This window comes from Bombina bombina, chromosome 1 (genome assembly GCF_027579735.1).
Source record: "Bombina bombina isolate aBomBom1 chromosome 1, aBomBom1.pri, whole genome shotgun sequence".
Taxonomy (NCBI): Eukaryota; Metazoa; Chordata; class Amphibia; order Anura; family Bombinatoridae; genus Bombina; species Bombina bombina.
The window spans coordinates 48,017,957-48,041,675 of record NC_069499.1 but is presented as its reverse complement, the minus strand read 5'-3'; the positions used below and the strand labels follow the sequence as shown (position 1 = coordinate 48,041,675).

Genomic DNA, 23,719 nt, shown 5'->3' with positions numbered 1-23,719 from the left:
GATGTTGTGCGTGCTCTAAAATTTTACCTACTAAAGATTTTGGGCATACTTCTGCCCTGTTTGTTGTTTTCTCTGGAAAGCGTGAGGGTCAGAAGACCACTTCTACTACTCTTTCCCTCTGGTTAAGAAGTATGATTTCTTATGATTATGAAACAGCTGGACAGCAGCCTCCTGAGAGAATTACGGCTCATTCCACTAGGGCTGTCTCCTCTTCTTGGGCTTTCATAAATGAAGCTTCTTTGGAACAAATTTGCAAGGTGGCAACATGGTCCTCTTTGCATACTTTTTCCAAATTCTACAAATTTGATACTTTTGCCTCGGCTGAGGCTTCTTTTGGGAGAAAGGTTCTTCAAGCGGTGGTGCCTTCTGTTTAGGCCCTCTTACCTTTTTTTCTCCCTCCCTGTTCAATTTGTGTCCTCTAGCTTAGGTATTGGTTTCCACTAGTAATTGGAATGATGTTGTGGACTCTCCATATCTTAAGAAAGAAAACAAAATTTATGCTTACCTGATAAAAAAAAAGAAAAAAATTCCGGCATTGGAGGGTCCACGATCCCGCCCTCTTTTTAAATTCTAATTCGGCAGTTTTTTTTTAGTAAACCTCAGGCACCTCTTTACCCTTGTGTTTCTTCTTTTTCTATTTTCCTTCGGTTGAATGACTGGGGATTATGGGTAAGGGAAGTTACACTTAACAGCTTTGCTGGGGTGCTCTTTGCCTCCGCTGGCCAGGAGTTGAATCTCCCACTAGTAATTGGAATGACGTCTTGGACTCTCCATGCCCGGAAAGAGAGAAATTTATCAGGCAAGCATAATTTTTTTTTTTTTTTTTTCAAGATTCAGATAGAGCATACAATTTTAAACAACTTTATTTCTTTTATTAATTTTGCTTTTTTCTCTTGGTATCATTTATCGAAGGAGCAGCAATGCACTACTGGGAGCTAGCTGAACACAGGTGACCAATGGCAAGAGGCATATATGTGCAGCCACCAATCAGCAGCTAGCTCCCATTAGTGCATTGCTGATTTTGAGCCTACATAGGTATGCTTAAAAAAAATACCAAAAGAATTAAGCGAATTAGATAATTGAAGTAAATTGGTAAGTTGTTTTAAATTGCATGCTCTGTCCGAATCAGTAGTTTAATGTTGACTTTACTGTACCTTTAAGATTGAGTATAACATACAAAAGATTAAAGTGTCATATACTAAAGGGACTTTTAAATGATTGATTAATTCTGCATTGCTTCCATTTCAGTGTTAGCAGCAGAAATTGGGTTAAAGGGACAGTCAAGTCCCAAAAAATGTTCATGATTCAGATAGGGATATGTCATTTTAAAAATTTTCCAATTTACTTCTATCACCAACTCTGCTTTGTTCTCTTGGTATTCTTAATTGAAAGCTAAACCTAGGAGGTTCGTATGCTAATTTCTAAGCCCTTGAAGGCCGCCTCTAATCTCAGGGCATTTTGACAGTTTTTCACCACGAGAGGGTGTTCATGTGTTTCATATAGATAACTGTGCTCATGCACGTGGAGTTCCTAGGAGCCAGCACTGATTGGCTAAAATGCAACTCTGTCAAATGAGCTGAAATAAGGGGCAGTCTGCAGAGGCTTGGTAATCAGATGCACGGTAATCACAGAGGTAAAAAGTATATTAATATTACCGTGTTGGTTATGCAAAACTGGGGAATGGGTAATAAAGGGATTAACTATCTTTTAACACACACACAAAACAAACAAACAAAATGCCCTTTAGTTTTCCAGCATTGAGACTGTCCCTTGTGTTTACAAAAGATCTGCACAGAAAAAAAATGTAACTGTCATTTTGTTAGTACAATTTGCAAGGTTGGGTATTTTTATCTGGTATCCACTGGTTGTGTTGAATTAGTGTAATTTATTTGTAAACTACAGCAATCTGTGTGTAGCATGTTGCTGGGTTAGTTTCCGCATGCTTAAAGGGACACTGAACCCAAAAATTTTTCTTTTGTGATTCAGATAGGGCATGCAATTTTAAACAACTTTCTAATTTGCTCCTATTATCAATTTTTCTTCGTTCTCTTGCTTTCTTTATTTGAAAAAGAAGGCATCTAAGCTATTTTTTGGTTCAGCAGCATGGAAAGCACTTGTTTATTGGTAGGTGAATTTACCCACCAATCAGCAAGAACAACACAGTGTGTTCACCAAAAATGGGCCGGCATCTAAACTTACATTTCAAATAAAGATACCAAGAGAATGAAAAGAATTTGATAATAGGAGTAAATTAGAAAGTTGCTTAAAATTGCATGCTTTATCTGAATCACAATAGAAAATTTTGGGTTCAGTGTCCCTTTAAGTAAACAGTATGCACACCAGCCACTTTATGGATGTGAGGCATTTTACCAGAAAGGTAAGCAAAAAAAATAATGAAGATTATATTTTAACTTTGTTTAGTTAAAAGGACATGAAACAATTATTTTCTTTCATGATTCAGATATATACAATTTTAAAGGGACATGGTACCCAAATGTTGAAGCACTTGAAAGTGATGCAGCATTGCAGTAAAAAGCTGACTAGAAAATATCAGCTGACCTGAACATCTCTATGTAAAAAAAAAGATATTTTAGCTCAACATTTCCTCAGTAGCCACATCCCATTGTAAACTGACTTTAAGCAGACAATCAGGATGCTAGTCCCAGGACTTTCAAGGGAACGTGCATCTGGCATGTGCAGACACAGTCGTGTTATTTCCCTACCCAGTATAAGGAAGTTTACTATGAAATCTCCTGACATTTCAGTTAAATCTCATGAAATCACAGTAAAGCAAAGCATGACCTCACCGCTGATTCTGATTTGCTATTGGTTTTTGTTTTTTTATAAAATCTTGCAGCTGGACAGTAGCTGAAGGATAACTGTTTACACAGCACTTGTGAGCTTAAGACATTTTGAGGTAAAATCTTTTTTTACATAGAGATGCTCAGGTGATATTTTCTTTAGCATATGAGCATTACGTCCCTTTAACTGTTTAATTCTGTTATCAAAATTGCTTCATTCTGTTGTTTTTTTTGTTAGCAGCAATTCACTACTAGGAGCTTGGTGAACACATTGGGTGAGCCAATGAAAAGAGGCATATACAGTTGTTATCATAAGTTTACACACCCTGGCAGAATTTATGATTTCTTGGCCATTTTTCAGAGAATATGAATGATAACACAAAAACTTTTCTTTCACTCATGGTTAGTGTTTGGCTGAAGCCATTTATTATCAATCAACTGTGTTTACTCTTTTTAAATCATAATGACAACAGAATCTACCCAAATTACCCTGATCAAAAGTTTACATACCCTGGTGATTTTGGCCTGATAACATGCACACAAGTTGACAAAAAGTGGTTTGAATGGCTATTAAAGGTAACCATCCTCACCTGTGTTCTGTTTGCTTGTAATTAGGGTGTGTGTATAAAAGGTCAATGAATTACTGGACTCCTGACAGACCCTTGCATCTTTCATCCAGTGCTGCACTGACGTTTCTGGATTCTGAGTCATGGGGAAAGCAAAAGAATTGTCAAAGGATCTGCGGGAAAAGGTAGTTGAACTGTATTAAACAGGAAAGAGATATAAAAAGATATCTAAGGAATTGAGAATGCAAATCAGCAGTGTTCAAACTCCTAATCAAGAAGTGGAAAATGAGGGGTTCTGTTGAAACCAAACCACAGTCAGGTAGACCAACTAAAATTTCAGCCACAACTGCCATTAAAATTGTTCGGGATGCAAAGACAAACCCACAAATAACTTCAGGTGAAATACAGGAATCTCTGTGGCTGTTTCAAGATGCACAATAAGGAGGCACTTGAAGAAAGATGGGCTGCATGGTTGAGTCGCCCGAAGAAAGCCATTACTACGCAGATGCCACAAAGTATCCCGCTTACAATACGCCAAACAGCACAGAGACAAGTCTCAAACCTTCTGGCACAAAATCATTTGGAGTGATGAGACCAAAATTGAGCTTTTTGGTCACAACCATAAATGCTACATTTAGAGAGGAGTCAACAAGGCTTATGATGAAAGGTGCACCATTCCTACTGTGAAACACAGAGGTGGTTTGCTGATATTTTGGGGATGTGTGAGCTACAAAGACACAGGAAATTTGGTCAGAATTAATGGCAAGATGAATACAGTATGTTATCAAACAGACCCCCTCATTTTCCTCTTCTTGATTAGAGTTTGAACACTGCTGATTTGCATTCTCAATTCCTTGGATATCTTTTTATATCCCTTTCCTGTTTTATACAGTTCAACTACCTTTTCCCGCAGATCCTTTGACAATTCTTTTGCTTTCCCCATGACTCAGAATTCAGAAACGTCAGTGCAGCACTGGATGAAAGATGCAAGGGTCTGTCAGGAGTCCAGAAACTCATTGATCTTTTATACACACACACTAATTACAAACAAACAGATCACAGGTGAGGATGGTTACCTTTAATAGCCATTCAAACCCTTTGTGTCAACTTGTGTGCATGTTATCAGGCCAAAATCACCAGGGTATGTAAACTTTTGATCAGGGTCATTTGAGTAGTTTCTATTGTCATTATGATTTTAAAAGAGTAAACACCGTTGATTGATAATAAATTACTTCAGCCAAACGCTAACCATGAGTGAAAGAAAAGTTTTTGTGTTATTATTCATATTCTCTGAAAAATGGCCAAGAAATCATAAATTCTGCCAGGATATGTAAACTTATGAGCACAACTGTATGTGCACCCACCAATCACCAGCTACCTCCCAGTAATGCATTGCTACTCCTGAGCCTATCTAGGTATGCTTTTCAACAAAACAAAACCAAGAAAAGGAAGCAAAATAGATAACATAAGTAAAATGAAAAGTTGTTTCAAATTGTATGCTCTTTCTGAATCATTAACGGATCAGTAAATACAGTAGATTTGCATAATCATCAAATGCAATATTAAAAGACAATGCAATAGCATTTAATCTGAAAGTTCAAATGGAGTAGTAGATTTTTTTTCTGTCAATTTTAAAAGTTATGTCTATTTCCACTCCCCCTGTATCATGTGACAGCCATCAGCCAATCACAAATCCATACATGTACCATGTGACAGCCATCAGCCTATCACAAATGCATATAAGTATAGTCTGTGAATTCTTGCACATGCTCAGTAGCAGCTGGTGACTCAAAACGTTTAAATATAAAAAGACTGCACATTTTGTTAATGGAAGTAAATTGTAAAGTTGTTTAGAATTGCTGCTCTATCTGAATCATGAACATTTTTACTCGAGTTTCCCTTTAAAGATAATTTGGGTTTCATGTCTCTATAAGAATATTACCATTTTATGTCAAGGTGAGGGTAGCACTGGACAATACAGCCAATCACAATGCTGGTTTAGTCTGTTTAGATAACAGCATTATGAGGATTATTGGTTCAGCTAGGTCATGTGCTTTTAAACAACCTTCCAATTTACTTCTATTAAGTAATTTGTTTTGTTCTCTTGGTATACTTTGTTGAAAATGATACCTAGGTAGGCTCGGGAGCTGCTGATTGGTGGCTGCACATAAATGCCTCGTTATTGGCACACCCAAGCTCCCAGAAGTGCATTGCTGCTTCTTCAACAAAGGATACCAAGAAAAAGAAGCAAATTAGATAATACAATTAAATTGGAACGTTGTTTAAAATTTTGTTCTCTACCTGAATCATGAAAAAAAAATTGTTTCAGGTCCTTTTAATGGCTCTGAAGATGCAATACCGTTCCTTCCTACTCTGTGTTGCAAATCGGAAGTAATGCATTTTTTTTAAAGTAGAACTGAATGTTTAGTGCTCCCCGGATAGCAGTACAAAGAGTACAATTACTAAACATACCTGAAGTTACACAACGGGGTAACCGTGTATTATATGTTGTTTAACACACAGAGGGAAGTTGTTTTTTTTGTTGTTAGTTCAACCCACATGTAAAAGATCCCTTTTAAAACACCTTTTTGTTCTATGGTTTATTCCGGTATCCACAAGAATATCATGCAATAGCTCAACCGGTATCTGCAAACATTTTACTTTTTATTTATTTAATGTTTCATGAAATAAAACAATCATTTTACACGGTGCAAATGTACCTCGTTTCTGATCGCTGGTGCAGCGAGTTTCTAGCCCTCGATGCAAAACGTACACAGTCTAATTACTCATCAATTTCCTGTTTGCCAACCACACAGAGCTGGATTTCCTGTCCCGTCAGTGAAGAATGGGACATTATTACAGTGCAGTAGGATCCTTGTATGTCACACTCAGTCACCGTTGTTTAATATTCACCACTTTATTATTTGGGCATTTGCTAAACTATAAACAAAACCAATTTGAGTGATTGCCTAACTGTATCCTATTTTCCTCTGCTTCTTTGTTGTGGGTTGGTATTTTCCACTTTCTAAAACGCGTCCATTTTTTTTTTACTCACATGTGGTGTCCAATTAGATTTTGGGAATTTTCTGGTTTCTTGAAAAAACAAAAAAAGTTGGTGTCTCGAATAATTTCTTATGGGTAACTTTTTCCAGTCTGATGTTGTTTTGCCATAATAGCAGAAGGGATCTTCCCAGTAAATTGCATATTCATGAATTTTAATTTAAATCATTTTAGTATATGGATCGACTGAAATACCTCTTTCTAAAAATAATTAGGACCTTCGGGAGAAAAACTGGAAAGCTATGGAAGCATTGACATCAACTGAAAAAATGCTACAAGAGCGAATCCACAAGACAGCTAAGGTTGTAATGTTAATTGTGGGGAAACTACATCAGTTTGGGGAAACCCTGCAGCTCTGGTCTTTGGCATTGCTGTGCGCTCTCTAAATACTTGTAAAACTGGGTTAACTAAATGCTGATACTGCTGAGCCAAACCAAATTCATAGTATATTTACAATCAAAAATGACCCTTCTGAGATTTATCTCAAATATGTTTCTCAGATGGGAAAAAGTGTCATACACTACAAATAACAAAATTAAATCTGTAAATAGGGGTCAGAAAATCTATATTCTCTATATCGGCTGTTCTATAGGTACAGATATAGAGAGATAGGGAGAGCGATAGAGATTACTGCTGATAACTACTGATTACTACATACCACTTGGATTTAGAGTGAAACTTTCCAGAAGTCTTGGAGAAAACCCCTCCCTCTTTTGCCCACACTTTTGTCCAGGTTCAGTTCTATTACTATATATTCTGAGTAAGGTCAGTAAGGTTTTCCTGTTGCTGATGGAAAGCATTGCCCCTGCAACCAGTTAAGTCGAACATGCAGTGTCCTGACCAGCACTATCTCCTGGCTTTATATAGCCCATTGGCCATTTGGCTGTGCCATGTTAAGATCTTTAATCTCCATGGTCATTGAGCTATGAATCTTAGCTGGTCTTCTCCATTGTATGTCCACCTCTACATACCCTGTAGTTCACTCGTAATCCAGAAGTCTTATGATGAGGCTTGAACAATCCAATCTGTAGGTACTCATGGGAGGGCAAAGTGCATCTTTGCAGCCAAATCTCTATTGCTCATTATTATTATCATCAGGTATTTGTAGAGCGCCAACAGATTCCACAGCGTTAATGAACTTACGATTACACAGAAGTGCAAGAATAAACCTCACGGATTGCTTTTTGGATCTAATGAATAAACAAGCTTAAGTAGACTGTAACTTGTTGGAAAAAGAGAGTAAATGAAAAAAAGCCAAGCTCAACAATATTTTACATATATATATATAAAACAAAAACTGTAATTAGTTAACTGAAAGTAAGTTCTTCCTGTAAGTTATTTTATAAAACCGTTTGGAAATTTTAGTTTGTTTTTTTCTTCTTATAAGTTGCTTTGATACATTTAAAAAAACAAACAAAAAAACAATATGAAGCAAGGCCAGATGATTGCTTATATAAACAATGTTTAATTTTGAAGAGATCATTTTGTTCGCGCAATGAAGTTGCATCTTTATAAATGGATTCCTTAGCTTATGAAAGCCCACAGTGACGCGGTTCAGTTTCCTGACGTTTTTGGATCAATTATTTCTCTTTTCACTGCAAATTAGTTCTGGCTTAGCTATTTGCAAGTTGAAGCAGGCAGGAAAGAGAAAACTATATATATAAAAAAAAAAAAAGAGGCTGGAAATTCCTGAGAATTTGTGCTTAACTGCAAGTGAAGCAAAGCTATTCACTCATCTGATAAGCTTTCTTATATTGACTATGAAGACATTGGTTTATCAGAAGAATATCTTGCCCCAACTGTAATCTTGTCCAATAATCATGTTTAGTCAAAAAATAAAACTTAGCTCTGCTGATCGCTTCCAAAGACTAAAAAAATTAAACCCGTTCACAGCCAGAACTGAACATCAGAATGTAAGTTACAAAAGTTAGATAAATATACTCCATTTGCCTTTTTTTTTTGCTTACCTACAATCACTTGTTCCCAATATACAACTTCATAAGGTTGTTTAATGTATATTTCTGCAGTGTCTTGGGACTTAGAGACCACGTACATATAGGCTGGCAGTATCAGCATCTTGGTTACTATCAGTTTCTTGTAGATAAAACATTTCATACACAAGAGAGCGCATTCACTGCTGTGATGAAGACGTGGTACAGCCGTACACTAAGACTTGTCTACACGACTCCATCACTGGGAATAGAAAGTGCATTTTGCTGCAGTCCAGTGTCAACCCTTTCTGGTCTATACATTCTCCGCTTACTGTCTTTCTAACATTACTGTCATGTTTTTTTCTACTTGTTTAAACCTCTTGGGCATGCTGGTCTGTATATGTTGTGTCTTTGTTCTTGTGTGTGAGTCTATAAAATATTATGCACTTTAAAGTTAACTGTTTTTAATAATAGGTTTTAATTTTGCTCACTTTCTTTCCCTTTGCATATTTTATTTATTAATCGTAACTACTTGGGCAGTTTAATGTACAAGGGGAGGGCAGCTTGCATAACTGACAGATTTGCATTTTTATTTCAAGGTGTTTCAAGGTAAGCATGGTTGTTATTACAGAGATATATATATATATTTATTATAGTATTGATTCCATTTATGGCCACACACAAAAGCTCAGGTGGAATAGGTAAAGTTGGGGTCTATAGTAAAGGCAGCCGTGTAATGAATGAGGGCCTGTAGGGGAAGCAACACATTATTAAACAAACATGCAGGTCTAGTGCAATTAACTAATTTGCATGTCACTGCAGCGTTGTTAACTGCTTGGGCGCACTGATGTATGATGCTCAACCGAACGAGGCACTTGGAACACAGTGAGCACCTCTGTATAAACCCACACCATGACTTTGGCCACCTTACACCAAGTATTCCTGGCTCTCACCTGTGGCTGCTCCCTGCTCTGCCAGTTTGGTGGTTTAGCCAGCAACTCCACCTTGCACCCCAGCTACACTCAACTGTCATACCCACTTATGGAGCAGTAGCTGAGGAGCACTACAGCACCTGGCATATCCTGCAGGAGGGGGACCTTCAAAATAACCACTAGTGTGTAGTAGAGAAGCCACCTGCTGCCATCACTGCCAACTAAAACTCAGACTGGTGCCTTGCTATGTATGCCGGTACCCTTACATTATGAATATGGTATCTCCTTGTATTGATGACCCCTCCATTACTCCTGTGGTCAGGTTCATTCAAGGCTGTCTCTTCGATATAATCTTGAGCTTATAGTGCTGAAATTGATATTATAGAAAAATGTACCCAAATATTTTGTTTAGAGGACTGACAGTTGTTCATAGGAATGTGTCTACTACCCCACTCAGAAGCATTAGTATAAATCCAAGCGGAATGGTTTATACTATGCTGTTGCTCAAAGAAAGTTTAAATACAGTGTTTTCCTCTAAACATTTTGCCATCTTGGTGTCATTATGAAGTAGTTGTGAGGGGGGAGTTTAATACTTTGCAATATTATAACATTTTCAGTTTTTAATAATTGTAACTTAAGCTATCGAAAGCACACATTAATTTTGCTAATTTTAGCTTAATATTGGGTGGTGGTCAGTAAAATCAGCTGGGTGGTACATACATTAAATATGTCCTGGGGGAACACGGAGTACAGCTTTCTTTAAGTCTTTGAATTACCCGGTCATATGACCACTCCTAAGTCCTTATGGTTTCTCTACTTTGCGCAAAAAATATTTACAAGTGTTCTAGCAACTCTTGAAGTGATAATGTGACTTGGTATTTCTGTGACTCCTTACCTAGATGTAATCATTGACCATTAATCAGAGCTTGAGTCTTGTTACACATCCATGTTGATTAAAGTACTGCAGACTTGTGATTGGCAGATACATTTTTCCCAAAGCTCTTTAGTGTCATCAGACTATGTTACTCTCCTGGAAACTATTCTGGATATATTATGCCAATGATTTCCAAACCTGTGGGAAAGGTCAGTAATTTCTAGCAAATGAAGGTTACTTGGATAATTGCATGGTTGTGCTGGATTTGATGGCAGAATTTTTGGAAGGCCAATTGGATGGTTTCACAAGTTTATTTGAAGTTACTTTTGTTTCAGTGGAACAATTCCCTAGACTTGTCTTAAAGAAGACATCTCATCTGTTGATGGACTGTTTCTATTGGTGGTTAACTAGAAAAAGGGATACTTGGGGAAGGAGTTTGACCAAATTGGTCTTTTTGGATGGAGAGCAGTTTGAAATCCGCTCAATGGTGGTATTCTCTTAATAAGTTCTGTATTCTAATACCATAAATGTTGCAGGGCTCTGTGCTGGGTTTCTGACATAAAAGACTGAGAATGCTTTATCAATATCATTTTCAATTGCAATGTATCCTTAGGATGGTTTCTACAAACTGCCATTAAATTTAGACTTCCCTGTTAGTGACTGTAAAAACAGTCCTGTTTGTAAGCTTGACACACTTCAAATTCCTCTTCCTCTGATTTTAAAGGAAGAGGGCTTTCAGAACGCATCATTCATTTCTGCTGATGATGGTTTTCTTTTCGTCTCCTGCTCTTGCTCCAGGAAAGGCGCTAAATTTGCTTTGATGATTAATTAAAAGCCAAATCCTTTTAAGATCCTGGGTTCTTCCAGATGTTCTTTCTACCTTGTGTATGTGTGTGTGTGTGTGTGTGTGTGTGTATATGTATGTGTGTGTATATATATATATCTATCTATATCGGAAAAGAGAGAACAGCACTCCTGAGAGAGAACAAAAGATAGAATAACTTCCATGCCTGTTCATTTCTATTGCAACTCGGGATGCAAACTCTTTTAGCACACTATGCCTTATCATAGAGAAAAAATATCCTGTAGCATATCAGTCTGACCCTTCCCAATGACAGTCCAGCGCCGAAATACCAGGCAATTCTTCTCTGACCAAGAGCAACAACAACCCCAGACGATCGTTTCGGCCTTCTGTGGGCCTCGTCAGTGAGGTGCAGTCGCATCTCTCTAAGGGCATGTGTGCAAGGAGTCCACGTATGATTTCCCCCATTACTCTTAGGGAGACCCAAGAGTAATTTGCATAAATATCAGAAGAGAGAGAAAAGCACTTCTGAGATAGAAGGCCGAAGCGATTGTCTGGGGTTGTTTCTCTTGTTCAGAGAAGAATTGCCTGGTATTTCGGTGCTGGACTGTCATTGGGCGGGGTCAGACTGGTATGCTACAGGATATTTTTTCTCTGTGAAAAGGCATAGTGTGCTAAAAGAGCGTGCACCCTGAGTGGCAATGAAAATGAACAGGCATGGAAGATTATTCTAGCTTTAGTTCTATCTCAGGAGGGCTGTTCTCTCTCTTCTGAGATATATATATATATATATATATATATATATATATATATATATATATATATATACACACACACAGTATAACTCTAGACTTGACACATACCTTTGTGAAACATTACATGATAAACGTTTAGGCAGAAACATGTTTTGAAAACATTCAGCATTGTTTCAGCATATAATAATTGGCGTGCTGGTTGTTTGTGTTCTTCACACATTTTTTTTTTGCATTAAGAGCGTTCTCATTTGGTGATTGGCAGTGTCTTGTGCTCCTGATTGGCTCACTGGCTGTGTTGCGGTTTCTAATCGGGACTTTACCTGTGTCTTTTAAATGGAGAGTCTACTTGATTTATTTAAAAATATAGATTTTTTTTTTTATTACCAGTGTTCCATCACTGTTGTTTTTTTCTTTTTGATAAAGTGTAGATGTAGAAGAGCTATTGTAAGTCATTTAAATGGCAGCTGATTTACTTTATAATTATAATTTCTTCACACTGAGTAATAAAATAAGCTTTAAAGGCATATTATGACTACCGCTATACTTTCTCTATCCTATACAGGGCCTATTTAGCAAGCACAGATTGACAAGCTGTTGCCTCTGTATTTCTTCATCAAACTATAAACCTTAAACTTATGATACTTTAGGAATCTTGTTTTAAAAAAAAGAGTAATACGTTTGTGATTTGCATGTGCAGCGACTGTTACAATTAATACTGGTTTTGACAATCCAATTCTAATTGGTGACATTAACCAAGCACCTAAATGCTTTTAAATCGATGACTGCAGTTTGCATGTGGATTTGCTTATTACATATTAATTATGTAAAAGATTCTATCACTGATTTCAGAAAGAGCTTTTACTGTACATGGGCACAGACATCTGCATATCCTTCATTCACAAGCATTTTAAACGGGGTATCTGTTTCAAGAGAGAGCCACCACACAATGCAAGGCTGTGCTGGTCTCTAGTTCCTCGAGCCTATCTAGATACAGTTCACATGCATATGCACCATAAAAGTAGTGATGGCTTTTAGTAGAAGCTTTTTTGCCAATCAATACTTGTGTAGTGTAAAAATTATTCTGTTCAAAACACTTATACACTAGTGTTTATATCAGTTTTGGATGGAAGGTCTCTTTAATATATTATTCCAGTACCAGTAGGAAAAAGTTTAAAATTAATAATTTAAGCTTAAAGGGACACTGAACCCAAATTTTTTCTTTCGTGATTCAGATAGAGCATGACATTTTTAGCAACTTTCTAATTTACTCCTATTATCAAATTGTCTTCATTTTCTTGGTATCTTTATTTGAAATGCAAGATTGTAAGTTTAGATGCGACCCATTTTTGGTGAACATCATGGGTTGTCCTTGCTGATTGGTGGATAAATTCATCCGCCAATAAAAAAAAATGCTGTCCAGAGTACTGAACCAAAAAACCCTTAGGTGCCTTTTTCAAATAAATATAGCAAGAGAACGAAGAAAAATTGATAATAGGAGTAAATTAGAAAGTTGCTTAAAATTGCATGCTCTATCTGAATCACAAAAGGAAAAAAATTGGGTTCAGTGTCCCTTTAAAGGAAAAGTCTACTTGATTTTTTTTATTGTTTAAAAAGATAGGTTTCACTTTTACTACCCATTCCCTATCTTTACACAACCAATATTGATATATACTTTATAACATTTAAAATAAACCTCTTCCTGTTTTTAAGCCTCTGCAGGCTGCATCTTATCTCAGTGAATTTTATCAGCTTTTTACAGCTAAACACTGATAGTTCATGGGTGCCATATAGATAACATTGTGCTTCTGTGGAGTTATTTATGAAGCAGCACTAATTGGCTTAAATGCAAGTTTTAAATCACACTAAGATAAGGGGCAGTGTTGGTTATACAAAACTGGGGAATGGGTAATTAAGGGATTATCTATCTTTTTAATCAATTAACGTTTTGGGGTAGACTGTCCCTTTAAAGAGACCTAATCTTTTATAGTATGCTGGGGCTGTAGAGCACAAGCATACTGCAATATACCAGCTGCTACAGACTAGTGTCTGATAGCCAAAAAAAAAAAGTTAATTTAGTTTTCAATGATGAAATTGACACTTTGAAATGGCTGCCAAGCTCCGCCCACTGATTACATCACAATCTGGACTGCATCTATACACTCTGTTGAATAGCATTGACAGTCAGTTGAATTCAATTAGTGACAACAAGTGAAGCCTTTAATGCAGTCCAGATTGTGATGTCATCAGTGGGCGGAGCTTGGCAGCCATATCAAATTGACCAGAAACAATATTCATTTTAAAATAACTTTTTCACTGGTCCTGCTGCATGATAAAGAAAGAGGCACAGGAGGCCATTTGCAGCTTTATCTAAAGTAAGACTTTAAAGTAAAAGTAAACAGCTTTCCCCACCCGGAGATCCTCTCTTCCCACGCCAGCAATGACTAATCCGGCTTCCTCCAATCATGGCATGGCCTCAGGCAATGACTCCCCTGGGGGGGATGCTGTGATTAGAGGAAGCCGGATTAGTCATTGCTGACGTTTGAAGAGAGGATCCCTGGGTGGGGGAAGCTGCTCTGGCTGTGAAAAGAAAAAAAGGTTATTTTTTTTAAACAAAACGGCTGCTTTGTAAGCTTTGATAAATGAAAGTGCCCCTATTTTTAATAGTATTTTTAAAAGCTGGGCTTTCATTCATCAAAGTTTACCTTCATTTTAAGTGCAGACTGTCTCTTTAATAAGCTAAGTTATTGAAGGTGATTACATACTATAAGTAAAAACTCTGTTTATGTCAAATTAGATTGTGAAATTGTTGATGCTGGCAACTAAGAAAACGTTTAAAATAGACATAATAAAGTACTGATAACGTGACAGATTATTTTCTCTCATTACTACTTTTGCACTCCCTTTCTTTTAATTTACAAAAATAAATTAGAAGACTTTTAATGTTGAACTGCCCATCTAGTAGAGTAGTCTAGCTAACTTTTAATTCCATATTGACTCTGTTTACTGGAATAAGTAATGTTCTGTGTAGCGAGCTCCATGCCCGTTTGCCAGTCATTTCTGCCAGCTTTAATAGTTGCCCGCAGATCCTCACTTGATTTTTAAAAGTGTTAACAGTAACATTCTTTGCTAGTAAAATTCAGCTTCACGTGAGAGATCGTTTTGACGTATTTAAAGTTTAGTTTGATATTAAACACCAAGCATAGGTTTTAATGACCTAAACCGTTGCAGACGGTTCTGTTTTGTACAGCTGACATTTTCACGGTAAGCTTCTGAAAATCTGGAAGCCGTAACCTAGAGCAGCAACATACTTTTCACGACAAACAAAATAAGACGACCATTTTTCAGAAAGTGATATTTTATGGCGAATGTGAATTGCAACTAAAGCCTGATTCATTTATGTGTTACCAGGAGAATGTGCACGGTGATAGCAGTGTGACGTGCTCGATCTGTAGCTAACTGATGTGTATGACAGTTTGTTTTTAATAAAAGCTGAGAGTTTTGTCTTTGTCTTAGAAAATGTCATTGTACCTTGTTGTATATTAATATAGCTCTTTAATGTGTTTTGTTACAGGAGAAAGAGCAACTTATACATGCAGTAGAGGCTGAGACGCGGACGGTCCTTCAGAAGCTCTTCCCAAGTGTATCTGTTTCTGCAAGTTTGGTAAGAGGTGGCATTGTATAAAATAACACTCCACGGCCGATCTGCTCTGCTACCATAAAAGGTCAGACTCCTCTTCTGCAGAATACTAACCTTTTAAGGGATAGGAACAGCTATAGTCCTCTTTGGTGCTCCTCTGATTTTACGAGGCTATTGTTTACAGTTACCGGAGAACTCTTCAGCGGGACACCTGATCACAACTCCTGCTATGCCTCCTTGGGGAAGTGACAAAACTCATAGAATATAACTGCTTTCTCTACTTGACAGCGGCTTTATATACTTTTTGGAAAGAGCGGACACTGTCCTTGCTACTATTATACTTGGGGAAAATTTAAATATATATAAAAAAAAAGCTTATATTTCCCATCCCTCCCTAAATAATGTTGTATAAGATTTATTTCTCCTGTTAAGTGTAGTCAGTCCACGGGTCATCATTACTTCTGGGATATTAACTCCTCCCCAACAGGAAGTGCAAGAGGATCACCCAAGCAGAGCTGCTATATAGCTCCTCCCCTCTACGTCACACCCTGTCATTCTCTTGCACCCAACTAATAGAAAGGATGTTTGAGAGGACTGTGGTGATTATACTTAGTTTTTATATCTTCAATCAAAAGTTTGTTATTTTAAAACAGCACCGGAGTGTGTTGTTCCTTCTCAGGTAGAATTTGAAGAAGAATCTACCTGAGTTTTTGGATGATTTTAGCCGGCGTAGCTAAGATTCATTTTGCTGTTCTCGGCTATTCTGAGGAGTGAGGTAAACTTCAGATCAGGGGACAGCGGGCAGGTTCACCTGCAAAGAGGTATGTTGCAGTATATTATTTTCTGAGGAATGGAATTGACTGAGAAAATACTGCCAATACCGATATACTGTAAGTTCAGCCTTAAATGCAGTAGTAGCAACTGGTATCAGGCTGTTATGTATATATGTGTACAATTCAGTATTCTGGGGAATGGCACTTCACTGGGATAATACTATATGCATATAATTTTTAGCCTAACTTGCAGTGGGAACGTCTAGCAACAGGCTGTTTAATGACATTTCATGTTATTTGATTTTAAACGTTTTTGCTGGCATGCTAAATTGTTTAATTATCTGAGGTACTGGGTGGAAAATTGTTTTGGGCACTGTTTTTCCACTTGGCTGTCGTTTATTTTAATTTAAGACAGTTTACTGAACTTCCCTCACTGCTGTGTGTGAGGGGGAGGGGCCTATTTTGGCGCTTTTGCTACGCATCAAAAATTCAGTCAAAAGTCTGTTTCTCTCCCTGCATGATCCGGATCGTCTCTACAGAGCTCAAGGGTCTTCAAAAATTATTTTGAGGGAGGTAATCACTCACAGCAGACCTGTGAGATTGTGCTTTGACTGTGATAAAAAACGTTTATATTTTGTACATTTTTTTCTGCTATTAAGGGTTAGTTATCCATTACTAATGGGGGCAATCCTTTGCTAAATTTATGCCTTTACCGGGAAAAATTTGGTTTTTATAATTTCTCCGGTTCATTGTTATTCAACTGTCATAATTTTTTTCTGTGCTTCTTAAAGGCACAGTGCGTTTTCCATATTACTTGTAATTTGAGTGAAAAGTATTTCCAAGCTTGCTAGTTTAATTGCTAGTTTGTTAAACATGTCTGACTCAGAGGAATATCTCTGTGCTATATGTGCAAAAGCCAAGGTGGAGCCCAATAGAAATTTATGTACTAATTGCATTGATGCTACTTTAAATAAAAGTCATTCTGTACAAATTGAACATCATTCACCAAACAACGAGGGGGAAGTTATGCCGACTAACTTGCCTCACGTGTCAGTACCTGCATCTCCCGCTCGGGAGGTGCGTGATATTGTAACGCCGAGTACTTCAGGGCGGCCATTACAAATCACACTACAGGACATGGCTAATGTTATGACTGAAGTTAGTTCTAAATTACCAGAACTTAGAGGTAAGCGAGATCACTCTGGGGTGAGAACAGAGTGCGCTGATATTAGGGCCATGTCAGATACTGCGTCACAATTTGCAGAACATGAGGACGGAGAGCTTCATTCTGCGGGTGACGGATCTGATCCAAATAAACTGGATTCAGACATTTCAAATTTTAAATTTAAGCTGGAAAACCTCCGTGTATAACTAGGGGAGGTGTTAGCGGCTCTGAATGATTGTAACACAGTTGCAATACCAGAGAAAATGTGTAGGTTGGATAAATATTTTGCGGTACCGTCGAGTACTGACGTTTTTCCTATACCTAAGAGACTTACTGAAATTGTTACTAAGGAGTGGGATAGACCCGGTGTGCCTTTCTCACCCCCTCCTATATTCAGAAAGATGTTTCCAATAGACGCCACCACACGGGACTTATGGCAAACAGTCCCTAAGGTGGAGGGAGCAGTTTCTACTTTAGCTAAGCGTACCACTATCCCGGTGGAGGATAGCTGTGCCTTTTCAGATCCAATGGATAAAAAGTTAGAGGGTTACCTTAAGAAAATGTTTGTTCAACAAGGTTTTATATTGCAACCCCTTGCATGCATTGCGCCTGTCACTGCTGCAGCAGCATTTTGGTTTGAGTCTCTGGAAGAGACCCTTGACTCAGCTCCATTAGATGAGATTACACACAAGCTTAAAACCCTTAAGCTAGCTAATTCATTTATTTCTGATGCCGTAGTACATTTAACTAAACTTACGGCTAAGAATTCCGGATTCGCCATTCAGGCGCGCAGAGCGCTGTGGCTAAAATCCTGGTCAGCTGATGTTACTTCTAAATCTAAATTACTTAACATACCTTTCAAAGGGCAGACCTTATTCGGGCCCGGTTTGAAAGAAATTATCGCTGACATTACAGGAGGTAAAGGCCATGCCCTGCCTCAAGACAGAGCCAAACCTAGGGCTAGACAGTCTAATTTTCGTGCCTTTCGTAACTTCAAGGCAGGAGCAGCATCAACTTCCTCTGCACCAAAACAGGAAGGAGCTGTTGCTCGCTACAGACAAGGCTGGAAACCTAACCAGTCCTGGAACAAGGGCAAGCAGGCCAGAAAACCTGCTGCTGCCCCTAAGACAGCATGAAGTGAGGGCCCCCGATCCGGGAACGGATCTAGTGGGGGGCAGACTTTCTCTCTTCGCCCAGGCTTGGACAAGAGATGTCCAGGATCCCTGGGCGTTAGAGATCATATCTCAGGGATATCTTCTGGACTTCAAAGCCTCTCCCCCAAAAGGGAGATTTCATCTTTCAAGGTTGTCAACAAACCAGATAAAGAAAGAGGCGTTTCTACGCTGTGTACAAGATCTTTTACTAATGGGAGTGATCCATCCGGTTCCGCGGTCGGAACACGGACAAGGGTTTTACTCAAATCTGTTTGTGGTTCCCAAGAAAGAAGGAACCTTCAGACCAATCTTGGATTTAAAGATCCTAAACAAATTCCTAAGAGTTCCATCGTTCAAAATGGAAACTATTCGGACAATCTTACCCATGATCCAAAAGGGTCAGTACATGACCACAGTGGATTTAAAGGATGCCTACCTTCATATACCGATTCACAAAGATCATTACCGGTATCTAAGGTTTGCCTTCCTAGACAGGCATTACCAGTTTGTAGCTCTTCCATTCGGGTTGGCTACGGCTCCAAGAATCTTCACAAAGGTTCTGGGCTCTCTTCTGGCGGTACTAAGACCGCGAGGAATTTCGGTGGCTCCGTACCTGGACGACATTCTAATACAAGCGTCAAGCTTTCAAACTGCCAAGTCTCATACAGAGTTAGTACTGGCATTTCTAAGGTCGCATGGGTGGAAGGTGAACGAAGAGAAGAGTTCTCTCTTACCACTCACAAGAGTTCCCTTCTTGGGGACTCTTATAGATTCTGTAGAAATGAAGATTTACCTGACAGAAGACAGGTTAACAAAGCTTCAAAATGCTTGCCGTGTCCTTCATTCCATTCAACACCCGTCAGTGGCTCAATGCATGGAGGTAATCGGCTTAATGCTAGCGGCAATGGACATAGTACCCTTTGCACGCCTACATCTCAGACCGCTGCAATTGTGCATGCTAAGTCAGTGGAATGGGGATTACTCAGATTTGTCCCCTACTCTGAATCTGGATCAAGAGACCAGAAATTCTCTTCTATGGTGGCTTTCTTGGCCACATCTGTCCAGGGGGATGCCATTCAGCAGACCAGATTGGACAATTGTAACAACAGACGCCAGCCTACTAGGTTGGGGTGCTGTCTGGAATTCCCTGAAGGCTCAGGGATCATGGACTCAGGAGGAGAGTCTCCTTCCAATAAACATTCTGGAATTGAGAGCAGTTCTCAATGCCCTTCTGGCTTGGCCTCAGTTAACAACTCGGGGGTTCATCAGGTTTCAGTCGGACAACATCACGACTGTAGCTTACATCAACCATCAAGGAGGGACAAGAAGCTCCCTAGCGATGATGGAAGTATCAAAGATAATTCGCTGGGCAGAGTCTCACTCTTGCCACCTGTCAGCGATCCACATTCCTGGAGTGGAGAACTGGGAGGCGGATTTCCTAAGTCGTCAGACTTTTCATCCGGGGGAGTGGGAACTTCATCCGGAGGTCTTTGCCCAAATACTTCGACTTTGGGGCAAACCAGAGATAGATCTCATGGTGTCTCGCCAGAACGCCAAGCTTCCTTGTTACGGGTCCAGGTCCAGGGACCCGGGAGCAGTCCTGGTAGATGCTTTGACAGCACCTTGGACCTTCGGGATGGCCTATGTGTTTCCACCCTTCCCGATGCTTCCTCGATTGATTGCCAGGATCAAACAGGAAAGAGCATCGGTAATTCTAATAGCGCCTGCGTGGCCACGCAGGACCTGGTATGCAGATCTAGTGGACATGTCATCCTGTCCACCTTGGTCTCTGCCTCTGAGACAGGACCTTCTAATTCAGGGTCCTTTCAAACATCAAAATCTAATTTCTCTGAAGCTGACTGCTTGGAAATTGAACGCTTGATTTTATCAAAGCGTGGTTTTTCGGAGTCAGTTATTGATACCTTAATACAGGCTAGGAAACCTGTTACCAGAAAGATTTACCATAAAATATGGCATAAATACTTACATTGGTGCGAATCCAAGAGTTACTCATGGAGTAAGGTTAGGATTCCTAGGATATTGTCTTTTCTACACGAGGGTTTAGAAAAGGGTTTATCTGCTAGTTCCTTAAAGGGACAGATCTCAGCTCTGTCAATTCTTTTACACAAACGTCTGTCAGAAGTTCCAGACGTTCAGGCTTTTTGCCAGGCTTTGGCCAGGATTAAGCCTGTGTTTAAAACTGTTGCTCCACCATGGAGCTTAAATTTAGTTCTTAACGTTTTACAGGGTGTTCCGTTTGAACCCCTTCATTCCATTGATATCAAGCTGTTATCTTGGAAAGTTCTGTTTTTAATGGCTATTTCCTCGGCTCGTAGAGTCTCTGAGTTATCAGCCTTACATTGTGATTCTCCGTATCTGATTTTTCATTCAGATAAGGTAGTTCTGCGTACTAAACCTGGGTTCTTACCTAAGGTTGTCACTAACAAGAATATCAATCAAGAGATTGTTGTGCCATCATTGTGTCCTAATCCTTCTTCAAAGAAGGAACGACTTCTGCACAATCTAGATGTAGTCCGTGCCCTGAAATTTTATTTACAGGCAACTAAAGATTTTCGCCAATCTTCTTCCCTGTTTGTCGTTTATTCTGGACAGAGGAGAGGTCAAAAAGCTTCTGCTACCTCTCTCTCTTTTTGGCTTCGTAGCATAATACGTTTAGCCTATGAGACTGCTGGACAGCAGCCTCCTGAAAGAATTACAGCTCATTCCACTAGAGCTGTGGCTTCCACTTGGGCCTTTAAGAACGAGGCCTCTGTTGAACAGATTTGCAAGGCTGCAACTTGGTCTTCTCTTCATACTTTTTCCAAATTTTACAAATTTGACACTTTTGCTTCTTCGGAGGCTGTTTTTGGGAGAAAGGTTCTTCAGGCAGTGGTCCCTTCCGTATAAAGATCCTGCCTGTCCCTCCCGTCATCCGTGTACTTTAGCTTTGGTATTGGTATCCCAGAAGTAATGATGACCCGTGGACTGACTACACTTAACAGGAGAAAACATAATTTATGCTTACCTGATAAATTCCTTTCTCCTGTAGTGTAGTCAGTCCACGGCCCGCCCTGTTTTTTATGGCAGGTCTAAATTTTTAAATTATACTCCAGTCACCACTGCACCCTATAGTTTCTCCTTTCTCGTTTGGTTCTCGGTCGAATGACTGGGTGTGACGTAGAGGGGAGGAGCTATATAGCAGCTCTGCTTGGGTGATCCTCTTGCACTTCCTGTTGGGGAGGAGTTAATATCCCAGAAGTAATGATGACCCGTGGACTGACTACACTACAGGAGAAAGGAATTTATCAGGTAAGCATAAATTATGTTTTTTACCTGCTCCCTTGCCAGTTTCACTAAATTATGTGTTATGCTCAAGTAATTTCTGGGCACTGTTTACCCTGTTATAGGAGCAATTCTCTGTTTGAACTGCAAAATGTTGCCATATTTCTTTTTTAAGACACAATAAGTCCACGGATCATCTTAATTACTAATGGGATATTCACCTCCTGGTCAGCAGGAGGAGGCAAAGAGCACCACAGCAGAGCTGTTAAATAGCTCCTCCCTTCCCTCCCACCCCAGTCATTCTCTTTGCCTACGTTAGTGATAGGAAGAGGTAAAGTGAGGTGTGTTATAGATTCTTCAATCAAGAGTTATTTTTAAAGTAGTGCCAGAGTGTGCTGCTTTGTTCTAGGGTGTAGCCATAGTCAGTCTCTTCAGTAGAACTTTGGTGGCTTTAGAGCTATTTTACACTAAATACAGGTGTTTATTATTTTACACACGGTATAAGATCTCCTTTCTTAAAGATTTTGATGGTGCATAAGCGAGCCTGTAACAACAAATTTCATATGCAGTTCCTGCTTCTTATTCTCCTAGCTATCTCAGAGGTGAGCAAAGATAAATCACCCCAAACTCACTTGTACGGTCCTGCTGTCATGTGATTGGCTGATTGACAGCAGGGGTAAGATTGCACGATAGAGCGCTTAAATTACCATTGTGCAAGTGATGATTGCGGGTGAACAGGTTCTCTTCTTAAAGTTTGTGAGATGCTAGAACTTACCAGTGCTACAAATAAAGTATAAAATAGTTAATGCTGAAAGTTCCTTTATTTGCCTGTAGCGTATGCCGTGCTGAGTGCCTCAAGCCGCCCACGGCAGAACGCTGAAATTCCCCTTTATTTGTAGCACTGGTAAATAAATGCTAGGATTTACCATTGCCCATTTCTTTCATGTAATTAGCAAGAGTCCATGAGCTAGTGACGTATGGGATATACATTCCTACCAGGAGGGGCAAAGTTTCCCAAACCTCAAAATGCCTATAAATACACCCCTCACCACACCCACAATTCAGTTTTACAAACTTTGCCTCCTATGGAGGTGGTGAAGTAAGTTTGTGCTAGATTCTACGTTGATATGCGATCCGCAGCAAGTTGGAGCCCGGTTTTCCTCTCAGCGTGCAGTGAATGTCAGAGGGATGTGAGGAGAGTATTGCCTATTTTGAATACAGTGATCTCCTTCTACGGGGTCTATTTCATAGGTTCTCTGTTATCGGTCGTAGAGATTCATCTCTTACCTCCCTTTTCAGATCGACGATATACTCTTATTTATATACCATTACCTCTGCTGATTTTCGTTTCAGTACTGGTTTGGCTTTCTACAAACATGTAGATGAGTGTCCTGGGGTAAGTAAATCTTATTTTCTGTGACACTCTAAGCTATGGTTGGGCACTTTGTTTATAAAGTTCTAAATATATGTATTCAAACATTTATTTGCCTTGACTCAGGATGTTCAACATTCCTTATTTTCAGACAGTCAGTTTCATATTTGGGATAATGCATTTGAATAAATCATTTTTTCTTACCTTAAAAAATGTGACTCTTTTTTTCCCTGTGGGCTGTTAGGCTCGCGGGGGCTGAAAATGCTTCATTTTATTGCGTCATTCTTGGCGCTGACTTTTTTGGCGCAAAAAATCTTCTGATGGCGTCTCATCTAAACAAGAAACTTCCCAGGTATCTGTCCAGATCCCGGGATCCTCAGGCGGAAGCAGTGGATGCATTATCACTTCCTTGGAAGTATCATCCTGCCTATATCTTTCCGCCTCTAGTTCTTCTTCCAAGAGTAATCTCCAAGATTCTGAAGGAATGCTCGTTTGTTCTGCTGGTAGCTCCGGCATGGCCTCACAGGTTTTGGTATGCGGATCTTGTCCGGATGGCCTCTTGCCATCCGTGGACTCTTCCGCTACGACCAGACCTTCTGTCGCAAGGTCCTTTTT

The 23,719-nt window shown here is 39.2% G+C and overlaps 1 protein-coding gene across 1 annotated transcript in view; it reads left to right on the top strand.

Moving 5' to 3' along the window:
* KTN1 (kinectin 1) overlaps positions 1-23,719 on the top strand; it is a 394,527-nt gene that overhangs the window by 308,377 nt on the left and 62,431 nt on the right. The window contains 2 exon segments of the mRNA XM_053697334.1: positions 6,643-6,729; positions 15,293-15,382. Of these exon segments, the coding sequence (XP_053553309.1) occupies positions 6,643-6,729; positions 15,293-15,382 (177 nt within the window).